The 12002-nt window shown below is 35.0% G+C and overlaps 1 protein-coding gene across 1 annotated transcript; it reads left to right on the forward strand.

Moving 5' to 3' along the window:
- The first annotated feature begins 1680 nt into the window (after positions 1-1680).
- LOC100804559 (Hsp 70 family protein) lies at positions 1681-5083 on the forward strand. The gene is made up of 6 exons (NM_001357343.1): positions 1681-1869; positions 2424-2488; positions 2577-2655; positions 2750-3316; positions 3408-4028; positions 4223-5083. Exons 1-6 carry the CDS (start codon positions 1801-1803, stop codon positions 4844-4846), a joined length of 2025 nt encoding a protein of 674 aa, NP_001344272.1. The 5' UTR covers positions 1681-1800; the 3' UTR covers positions 4847-5083.
- The last annotated feature ends 6919 nt before the right edge of the window (positions 5084-12002 follow it).

The following is a 12002-nucleotide window of genomic DNA, read 5'->3' on the forward strand; positions in this document are numbered from 1 at the left end:
AAAATGGTGCAGTGAGATTAGAAAGTGTGTGTATCACATAAAAATGGTGATATGCAGTGCAATGGATAATTTTTTTTTTAATCGATAAAATCTTACACCAGCTGAAACCACGGCAATCCGGTACTTATACAAGCATATGATATGCTACTATGATGCTTCTTAAGAGCTCCCTCAACCGACCATGGATTCTTAAGAAAATTTTGGTTTAGCATGATGCTCTTAATTAATTTTAACTTGCAAGGTCATGAGCCAGACCTTAGAAATGTTTCAATTTGTAAACTAATTCCTATTATTCACATTAGAGAATAAAAAATGCCCATAAACTGACTAAATAGTCAATTTAGTTCCTAAAATTATATTAAGCTATCACATTAATTCATGAAACTAAAAAAATCTTAAAATAAGTCCTTTAAATTTTTATTTAAGTTCCTAAACCAAAATGAAAAAAAAATATGATTAATTTTCGGAACTTAAATGAAATCCTGAATTGTTTGAGTTTTGTTTGATTTTTTTCTTGATTTTAAAAATTAATGTGACAACAAGATAGAATTTTAATGATTAAATTGACCATTTACTCTTAATAGTAGTAACTAAATACAAAAAAAAAAAAATGATAGCCGCTAGCTGATGTTAGGTTAAAAAAGTATTTTTTAAGAAAAAAATTAAGAATTAGAATGATAAAATACAAGAAATTCATTTATCGATAGGTATCTTTCTTATGTATCTTAAAGTTCGCCGATGTATCTTAAAGTTCGCCCATATTTTAAATATGAAAAAAAAATCTCTCCTCTAAATTACCTACACGATTTCTTAAATTTTATTAAACCCTACACATTTTTTTATATATATACTGGGACAAATGAGACACTTCCTATCTCACTGTTTACAAAGCAACTGAGGTTCATGTGATAATGACATAGTTAAGTATGATGTTCACATCTTGAGAATGATAACTAATAATATTTTTTTTTTGTTTTTGATTTTTCTGAATAGGTAGTAATGAAAAAAACAATTGAGGATAGATTGGAAATACATAATAAATGTGTATATTAAATGAGATAATTTTTATTATAATAATTATAGATAGATTATTACTAAACCCTACACATTAAGTCCGTACAAAAAGTTTTCTACACATGTATGTATCCATGATTTGGTATATTTCATATGCTCATTGTTGATTAAGGCAGTGTTTTATTTCCTACGATAGAAATAAAAGGCCTCCAACGGGAATGACAGGGACGGGTTTGATGCAGATGATTCCTGAAAGAAATAAGTAATTAACTAGTCCAATCATCTAATTTTTTTATTTTATTCCTACTAAACAACTATACAATACTATTTTATTTCTACTGTATTTCTTTTTTTTTTTTCAAATTATTCTTCTCCACTAAATCAAACACAGCTCAATACCAAGTGTTAATCAACAGAAAAACTTCAAACTACCATTTGATTAGTACATTAGATTTTGCCTGAAATACAATTATTATGACAATTCTCAAAAAGTACCAACCAACCAAGGAGAGGTCGTGGAATTCCTGCGTGCCACGTAGCCAAGGATGTCCGACGACACCGTTTGGGTTATCGATCTAGAACCTTCTTTCTCTGACTTTCTCTCTCTGAAGAACTAGAATAATCTGCCACTATCCTTAAAAACCAACACGGTTTTCTTTTTGGTTTGGCAACATAGCACCAAAACCCTAAACCCTTCTTCTCTGATATTTAAAAACCTATCTTGTCACCACATTCACCTTTCTCCATTTCCTTTCTGATCAATCAATCTCCTCTTCTCTTCCGGCCATGGCCTCCTTGCTCCGCTCTCTCCGCCGCCGTGATGTCGCTTCCGCCTCCCTCTCCGCCTATCGCTCGGTACCATGTCCACCTCTTCTATGCTTCCTTCTTTTTCTTTATTTTGAATATACTTGTGCTGGTTACTCCATGTTACCTAGGTTTTCTCGATTTGATCCTATTATGCCTTAATCCAGTTATGTCTTGCTTTTGTTCGGATTTTGGCTCGAGTTGTTTAGAATTTTAGTCTTCTAATTTTCGTAATTGATTTTCTATTTCTAGTGTTTTAGAGTGGGGTTTTAATACCAAAAGCGTTAAGCCGTTGCTGTAGTAGCTCAAGATTTTGCTAGATCATTGTGAAGTCACTTAGTAGCTACTCTACGATATTGCTTTTATTACTTCTAATATAAGTTTTTCATGGGTCACTTTTCTAGCTTCTATAATTGCTTTATCGTGCATCTAACCTTCCTATGCTCTTTAATCCTGGGGACTTAACGAAGTACGTGAATAATTGTTGATATTATGCCGTTGTCCATAGAATTTATATAATTAATTGATTTGTGTTGTCTATGATGTGTGGTAACTTTAATTTTGGAGGACTTTTTTTTTTTTTTTACTTTTGCATTGTTGTGCAGTTAACGGGCAGCACCAAGCCAGCATATGTAGCTCACAACTGGTCTAGTTTGTCTCGACCATTCAGGTGCCATTTGTTTGTTATGTGCTTTTGTAATAATCCTCATAAGGTGTTGATCAAAATTACTAACTATGACTTTTCATCTTCACTGCAGTTCAAGGCCTGCTGGAAACGATGTCATTGGTATTGATTTGGGTACTACCAATTCATGTGTTTCCGTTATGGAAGGAAAGGTAACAGTAACACATTAACTCATTAATGCTTTTGGTTTGTTTGTATGTGTTTCCATTGTGCAATTTTTGTGCTGACTCAAAATATGTTTCTCAGAACCCCAAAGTCATTGAGAATTCTGAAGGTGCACGAACAACACCATCTGTGGTTGCTTTCAACCAGAAAGGGGAGCTGCTTGTAGGTACCCCAGCTAAGCGTCAAGCTGTAACTAACCCAACAAACACTCTCTTTGGTACCAAGCGGTTGATTGGTAGGCGCTTTGATGACGCTCAAACACAAAAGGAGATGAAAATGGTTCCATTCAAGATTGTTAAGGCTCCAAATGGAGATGCGTGGGTGGAAGCCAATGGGCAGCAGTATTCCCCTAGTCAAATTGGTGCCTTTGTTCTCACCAAGATGAAGGAAACTGCAGAAGCTTATCTAGGAAAGTCAATTTCTAAGGCTGTAATTACTGTACCAGCTTACTTCAATGATGCTCAGAGGCAGGCAACAAAAGATGCTGGTAGAATTGCAGGTCTTGACGTGCAGAGAATTATCAATGAGCCCACTGCTGCTGCACTTTCATATGGGATGAACAACAAGGAGGGTCTCATTGCCGTTTTTGACCTTGGAGGTGGAACATTTGATGTGTCCATCTTAGAAATTTCTAATGGTGTTTTTGAGGTATGCTGATTTGTTTCTTCTGTCTTCCCTTATTAACCTGTCAGATGGAATAATATGATAAAAATTGTACTGACAACATCTTCATATCAAGGTGAAAGCAACAAATGGTGACACTTTCTTGGGAGGAGAGGATTTTGACAATGCCTTATTGGATTTTCTGGTGAATGAATTCAAAAGAACCGAGAGTATCGACCTTTCAAAGGACAGGCTTGCACTGCAGAGGCTTCGTGAAGCTGCTGAGAAAGCTAAGATCGAGCTGTCTTCAACATCTCAAACTGAGATCAACCTGCCTTTCATCACTGCTGATGCATCTGGTGCTAAGCATCTGAACATAACATTGACTAGATCGAAGTTTGAGGCTTTGGTGAATCACTTGATTGAAAGGACCAAGGTACCATGTAAAAGCTGCTTGAAGGATGCTAACATCTCTATCAAGGATGTTGATGAGGTTCTTCTAGTTGGAGGGATGACTCGTGTTCCTAAAGTCCAAGAGGTGGTTTCAGAGATCTTTGGAAAGTCTCCTAGTAAAGGAGTAAACCCTGATGAGGCAGTTGCCATGGGGGCGGCAATCCAAGGTGGTATTCTACGGGGAGATGTTAAAGAGCTACTACTCCTAGATGTAACACCACTCTCTCTGGGTATTGAGACTTTGGGTGGTATCTTTACAAGATTGATCAACCGCAACACTACTATTCCTACAAAGAAGAGTCAGGTAAGCCTTAACTCTACAGACTTTGCTTCAGACATTTGTTTCTAATTTAACATTGAAATCATGCATTTTATATTTAATTGAAATTTCCCTTGAAAGTATTGTATCTGCTGCAATACATAGATCCTATTTGATTTAGTGGAATGTATTATTGCTATGTGGTTGAATCTTTTTCCTAACTTGTATCATTATTTCAGGTCTTTTCAACAGCAGCTGACAATCAAACTCAGGTAGGTATCAAGGTGCTACAAGGTGAGCGGGAAATGGCTGCAGACAACAAAATGCTTGGAGAGTTTGACCTTGTTGGTATTCCTCCTGCTCCCAGAGGTCTGCCTCAGATTGAGGTCACATTTGACATTGATGCTAATGGGATTGTTACTGTCTCTGCCAAAGACAAGTCCACTGGTAAAGAACAACAAATAACTATTCGGTCATCCGGTGGACTCTCGGATGATGAGATTGAAAAGATGGTCAAAGAAGCAGAATTGCATGCTCAGAAAGACCAAGAGAGAAAGGCTCTCATTGACATTAGAAACAGTGCTGACACTACCATCTATAGCATTGAGAAGAGTTTAGGTGAATACAGAGAGAAGATTCCCAGTGAAGTGGCCAAAGAAATTGAGGATGCAGTTTCGGATTTGAGACAGGCGATGTCAGGGGATAATGTTGATGAAATCAAGTCAAAGCTTGATGCTGCAAACAAAGCTGTGTCCAAGATTGGAGAGCACATGTCAGGTGGTTCTAGTGGCGGTTCCTCAGCTGGTGGTTCTCAGGGTGGGGACCAGGCTCCTGAGGCAGAATATGAGGAGGTGAAGAAGTAAGTCGGGGAGGAGTTTGTATCCACTTTTTACTGATTTATTTGTCTAGATCACAAGTTAGAGATGAATCATCTTTTTTCATTTAGCATATAATATAAGGTTTTTTGTACTAAAAGATGGAGTTCATTTTTTACCTTAAGGCCTTTTAAACTTGTAGTACTTCTGGAGAACCAAATTATGCCTGTTTGAATAACGATATTCAAAATTTTGCCTAGTGACTAGTGACACATTTTTTACTCTTATTCGTTATCATGATTGGCATTTACTCGTATTTTACACATCAATTGAATTTATTTATTGCGTTAGTTTTCCTCATCAACATCAATTGTTCATTCTTAGCATCCAATTTCTGTGAATTTTCAACAACAAACATTAAGTTACCTTGAATAATTCATAATTCAAATTTGCTCAAACTGTGTCAATAAAAAAGTTGGCTAACGACAGTGGTAATATGGTTAGAGTTGCTTAAACTCAGTAATGTTGTCTTCCTTTTTTTCTCCGTTGGAGGTAGTCCAGGTGGCATATAAAATATCTTAAAATTTATATAGAAGTATAAGTCCTAGAAAAACTATTGGGTTTTTCCATCGAGTGAATTGATATATTCACGGTTTTTTTTTTATCTGAAACCGTGTATTTATTAATTGGCCCCCGACTTCAGAAAGCAACTCACTGATTCTTACAAATATGACTTCTAGTCAGAGCCAAAATCAAATTACTGGGCGCACTTGCTTAATTTATCAAAAATTATTTTTAAGAATATACAAGTAATTTATTTTTTAAAAATATAAAAAATGAAAATTATTTAGTTATAATTAAAAAAATATATATTGTAAGTGTAGGTATAATTATATATGTTCAAAAAAGTTACTCAAGACTTTTTTTTTAAATAATTAAAAATTATTTTTAAAAACTTAAACAGATACACCTTTCAAAAGTAATTTTATTGGGGAAAAACTCACTCAACCAATCCTAATTGGTTCTTACAGGTTGGGTGACGTTGTTTCTAGTGTAATAACAAATATTCAAGATGTGAAAGATCCTGATTTTTCTATTGGATAGACATTTAGCTTACAGACGTATAAAGGACCACTGACAAAAACTTCGCGCCAACATCATAAATAAAAATTCATAAACGCATCAAAGATACCAATTAGAATTTTCTTAAAAAAGAAAAAATAGATACCAATTAGAACACATGATATTGTGATTGATACCAGTCAAAACGGAGAATTAGAACAGTAGAAGAAAGTAGGCTTGCAAATTATTGAAGTTGCATGTGCACTTAATTTCCACGTAGGCAACTGAGACTCAGTAGAACTGAAGATCTAACTAGAAGTCATGGTGTGCTTATATATCTTTTACAATATTTTTATGATCATGTAACTATTTTCATACTCCTATAATTTGTTTTATATAAATTATGAAAAAGTATGAAAATTAGTTTTTAAATTGTTAAATCTTATTTAATTATCTTTAAAATAGGATTTTAATTAAAAATCTTGTTAAAAATCAAATAAACAAGCCCTTGTAAAATTTAAAATAAATTTGAATAATGTGTTTATGCAATTATAAATACTAAAGTTAGTATGGAATTGTACAAATATGTATTGGTGGTTATAAAAAATTATATAAGTATACAATATTAATCATTTATCAAATAAAAAATCATGATGAGTTGTGTTGTCTATACTATAGTGATGATTATTTAAGTGTTTGGCAGCGATTCTCCATACAACAAATTTGGCCAATAGTACTGATAATTGACATGAAATATATTTATGTACATATACAGTATAAACAAGCCAAGTTAATTATACAAGTAAATCAATAATGAGCGCGTACGGTTATTAAAAATTAAATTTTATGTAATATAGTGGAGTGGTTTGTTTTTTGGCGAATTAGTGGAATGGTTTATATATAATGCATGTTAAATAAAAGATAAAATAGCTTAAAAAATATGAAGACGAAGAATCAAAATCGTCGTTACACACACACACACACACACATATATATATATATATATATATATATATATATATATATATATATAGTCTGGGGAAATAAAAATAATTTCTCCGGATGTTTAGGACGGTCATGTAAACCTTTAAGGAAGTGTAAAACATTTGTGTCGTACTGTTGGGAGATAGCAATATTAAAATTACCACCGGCAAATTAAGAATGTAACAAGGAAACATGTGTAAAAGTGCTAGAGTAGTTATTCATGCATCTCCTTTACGAGTACAAGATGTAGCAATAAAAAGTATCACATGCAAACAATCACATAGTACGTAGACTCCGTATTGATGTGTTTATTTATTTTTATTTTTGATGATAAATGTTATTTGTTAGTTTTTGTTAGCAGTATGCTTCTTTCTTAGCTACCAAACTAATCTTATACCTTCATATATTATATTGATGTATTTATGAACAATCTATTTAACACCAATGAATTGTTGGTATTGAGAGCATTGCATGAGAAAGATGACCACCCACTTTCACGGGCAAAGTTCTTCTTTATTGCACTAGTGTGCAGTTTTTTGTGGTATGTTGTCCCTGGATACTTGTTCATGGGTGTGTTGGGTATTCTCCAAGTCAGTTACAGCTCAGCAGATAGGCTCAGGCATGAGGGGCCCTCACACTTGATTGGACTGCCGTGGCATCATTCTTGTCCAGCCCTCTAATCTCACCCTTCTTTGCCATTGTCAATGTTTTTGTGGGCTATGCATTAATTGTCTACGTGGTCATTCCTATATCATATTGGGGCCTCAATGTTTACAATGCCAATAGGTTTCCTATTTTCTCCTCACACTTGTTCACTGCCCAAGGTCAAAAATACAACATATCTGCTATTGTAGACAACCATTTTGAGCTAAATGTTGCAGAGTATGAAAAGCAAGGTAGAATTCATCTAAGTATGTTTTTCGCTCTTACTTACGGTTTTGGATTTGCCACCATAGCATCCACCCTCACACATGTTGTCTGCTTCTATGGAAGGTACGTAATGCTACTCAAATTATTTAGCAGTGATGTTTAATTTTTTTACTATATTAATTTAATAAGATCATAGTAAAGAAAACTGATGTTTTGAAATTCTGGAATAAACACATGCAGTAGTATGTTCTAATTAGATTGCATATCGCTTTGGTTTTAAAAAATTCAATGTGATTCATATGATGCTAAGGCACTTTACAGTTGCATGTTGTGCTAACTAATAAATACCTAACATTTGAACAATAATTATCAGAATTTTAGATAATTTACTTGTATAAGCTGAAGCTTTCGAAATTTTATGCTTTACAGAATAACTTTGAAAAATTGTGTTAAAGATATTAAAACAATGATGTTTACCCACAATTTTCATAAAGTTCGTGTGTAATATCTTAAGATATAATGCCATGACACAGCTGAAGCTGCGAATGAAACTGGAAATATGTCATGATGATTTACATAAAATTGTCTTACATCTATTCTGCAATTTCTTATGCATTAAATTTGTTCACACATTTACGTATAGTTCATAGCACAATGCTCGATGGAACCATCAACATTTAAGTAGCGTGGTGGTTGCTGAATTCTATCAAGGAAATATGTCATGATGATTTCCTTCCTGCAAACAGTCCTTGGACATGCCCGGGTGACCGTGCATTCTTTGATGCATCAGTTATTTGGGGTCTGGTGGGACCAAAGTGTATATTTGGTTCCCAAGGAAAGTACAGTGCAATGAATTGGTTTCTCCTTGGAGGTGCATTAGGACCCGCAATTGTGTTGCCTATTGCACAAAGCATTTCCCAAATAGTCATGGATTTCACTAATCAATCTCCCAGTTCTCTTGGGAGCAACTGGAATGATGCCACCAGCAACCCCATTGAACTACAATGCCTGGATTTTCGTTGAAAAAATTTTCAACTTCTTTATCTTCCGTTATAGGAAGAAATGGTGGCAGAGGTACAACTATGTTCTGTCAGCACAATGCCACGCATGAAAAACACGTATTTATGGCAAATACAAAATGTAAAACATAAAAGAACTACATTTTCAAGTAAATAGCTAGTGTTACATGGTTTATTACGCTTTTTATTGATGTTCTTTCTCACTGCGGGGTACAACAAGAGGTGTGATTATCCTAGGGTTTGTTTGGCTGACATCGGCTAGGGTCTTTTCGAATAACATTGACCAAGGCTATTTTTAGCCAACGTCGGCCTAAAAAATCCTAGCAAGCGTTGACAAAAAAATCTACCCAATATCAACTAAAAAATAGTTTGGTCAATGCCAACCAATATAACGTTACCCGATGTCGACTGAAAAACATCATTGATCAACGTTGGTCGAAAAATCCCAAGTCGAAGTTGCCTAAAAATTAGCTCTGGTCAATGTTGGACAAAAAACCCTACTCAACATCGGCTATAAAATAACGTTGGCTGATGTTGGTTAAAAAATAACTCTGACCGATGTCAACCGAAAAAACTCTAGTGGATGTCGATTGTAAGAACCTAGTCGGTGTCGACTAAAAATAGTCATGCCCGATGTCGATCATAAACACCTAGCTGGTGTTAGCAGAAAAAACCTTAGCCAACATCGATAAAAAAAAACTAGCTAATGTGGTTAAGAAATAGTTCTGGCTGATGTCAGCCAGAAAACCCTAGTCGATGTCAGCAAAAAAATTCTAACGAAAATCGGCTAAGAAAATCTAGTTGACATCAGCCAAAACACCCTAGCTAACATCGGCTAAAAAATATCCCTAGCCGATATTGGCTAAAAAATAGCTTTGGTTGATATTGGCTGGAAAAACCTAGTTGACATTGGCTGAAAAACCCTAACAGGTGTCCACTCAAAAGTTAGTCATGACCGATGTCAGTAAAAAAAAAAAATCATTGGTCAACATCAATTGAAAAAATCTGGATGACAACAACCAAATAAATCCTTGGCCGACACTAGGAAAAATTTCCCATGACTGACATCAGTGAGAAAATAACCCTAACCAACATCATCTAAAAAAATCTTAGCCAATATTGGCAAAAATAGTTTTGGTTGACATCATACAAAAAATTCTGACCGAAAAAACTTCGATCAATGTTAGTGAAAAATAATTTATGTCGATATTGGGCGTAAAAGCTTTGGTCACCCATAGTTGTGAGTGTTGAGCGAGCAAGAATGTGAGTTAGAGTGAGCATCTCCGAAAAAAGAATTTCAAATTCTATATTTTTTTAGAGAATTTGAAATCCCACTATTTTAGTCAATCAAAATGATTCATAAAAATACCAAAAATTAAATTTCCTTTCAAATATTCTATCCAAACAAGCTATTTTATCATGAATCATTTTAAATTCCTTGAAAAAATGAATTTTCCTATTAAATTACTCCATCCAAACACACTATACATCCGTCGGTTAGAACTTTAGGGGTTGTAGTCCTCTCCATTCTAGGCCGAGTACCTAGTCCACAACTATGCCCACAGTTCTTATGCCTATGCCTTGGGACTCAAGGAGTAGTGAACCCTTTCGATTTTAGTTTAAGAAATTAGCCATATCTAGGACTAAAATCCTTATACAGTTAGCTTGAGACTTGAGAGGTTGTGAACCCTTTCCAGGTCAAACACCTTGGTCATACCTCAATCCAAAAACCCCACAACTGAGTTATGAACCAAGCCATTCTCTTGCGAAAGTTATTGGGTTCTTTAGGTCAATTATTTGGCATGCATGTATGATCAGGGAATAATTGAGATATTAGTATTAGGAGTGGATATATGGGTTCAAGTTTGTGGACCACGCAGATAACAAACCTATTTTTTAAAAGCTCGCATAACTATAGGTGAATTTGAGTTTGGTCCCTGAAACCCATGAACTTTGCGGGATTAATCCTCAGGCTCATGGACTAGCCCACTAAACACATGATGTTGTGCACTTTGTTTGACTAGGAGAGAATACTCACTTAGAATTTTAGAACTTACAACTTAAAACCTAACCTAAACAAACTCTTATTCCTCACGCCACACCTCCAGACCTCCTTCACCCTACACTAGTTGCGCCACAACGACATTCTCTAGCCATCGTGCTCATACATCGTCTGCTCCCTGGTGGCACTCGCACCACCTACACCTTCACGCATCGTGGTTGCAGTCAATATCAAACTTGTGTCGCACCTCTAAATCTCATTAGTCATGCATTACTCGTGCCACTGCGACTTTCTCTTGCCACCGTTGGGCATAATCCTTTCTCTGGTCGCACTCGCACCACCTCCATGCTCGCATATCAATGTTTTGTTCGCTCTTGCAGATTGTTGAATCATCCTTGGTCGTGCCACCTTCATTCCTTTTCTCTTGTCGTTGTTGCGTTACTGTCATAGTGCCCTGGTCACTTCGATTTGCCTCTGATTTGAAGCTTTTACTTTGTTGTAGCTTTGTTGTTGTTCTCATGATTGAGATTAGTCCATAATAGTAAAGTTATCTTTTGTTTTGATGTTGAGATCAAATTGTTGTTCTTGTTCTTTCACTTTGTGAAATTTGATGGTTTTTTTTAGTTTGCTATTTAGGCCCCTGCACTGGTTCATTTATCCATAGGCTTTTGCGGACTAGATACAGACCTAGAAAAATAGATCATTTATCTCGCAGACTGGACTTATCCAACCTGTCTAAGATGTGAGTTTCACGGATCGGTCCATATACCCACCCCTAATTAGTACCAAGGAAAATGTTTTATACAAAAATTAGTTACATGAATAAAGACGAATGACTGTGATTAGTTACTTTATAATCTTTACTCTCATATTTTTCCACCAAAACCAATTCATCTCTACTCCTTGTTTTTGTTAAAACAGTGCACATGTATATTCTTATAAATTGAGCAAATATCATTTTGTAACAAATAGTAGCTCTCTAACACTTATGAGGATCTAGATTTTGCTCCCCCTATCTTTGATGGATTCCACGAGGTTTCATTCTCCTCAATTCTTGGCTGGAATGATATAGTTGAAAGCATTTTTATCGTTAAGTTCTTATTGAAATCTTATAAGTAAGAACTTGTTTTTGCTAAGTTCTTCTATTATAGAGGAATGAGGTGATTGTCAGCTTAAAGAATCATTATTGTATAAGAACTCTAAAGATCTTTGTTATCACAAAGGTAAAATCTCTCTTTCTTAAATGTAATGTAGAACTCATATTGGT

This window comes from Glycine max, chromosome 13 (assembly GCF_000004515.6).
Source record: "Glycine max cultivar Williams 82 chromosome 13, Glycine_max_v4.0, whole genome shotgun sequence".
In the NCBI taxonomy this organism is placed as follows: Eukaryota; Viridiplantae; Streptophyta; class Magnoliopsida; order Fabales; family Fabaceae; genus Glycine; species Glycine max.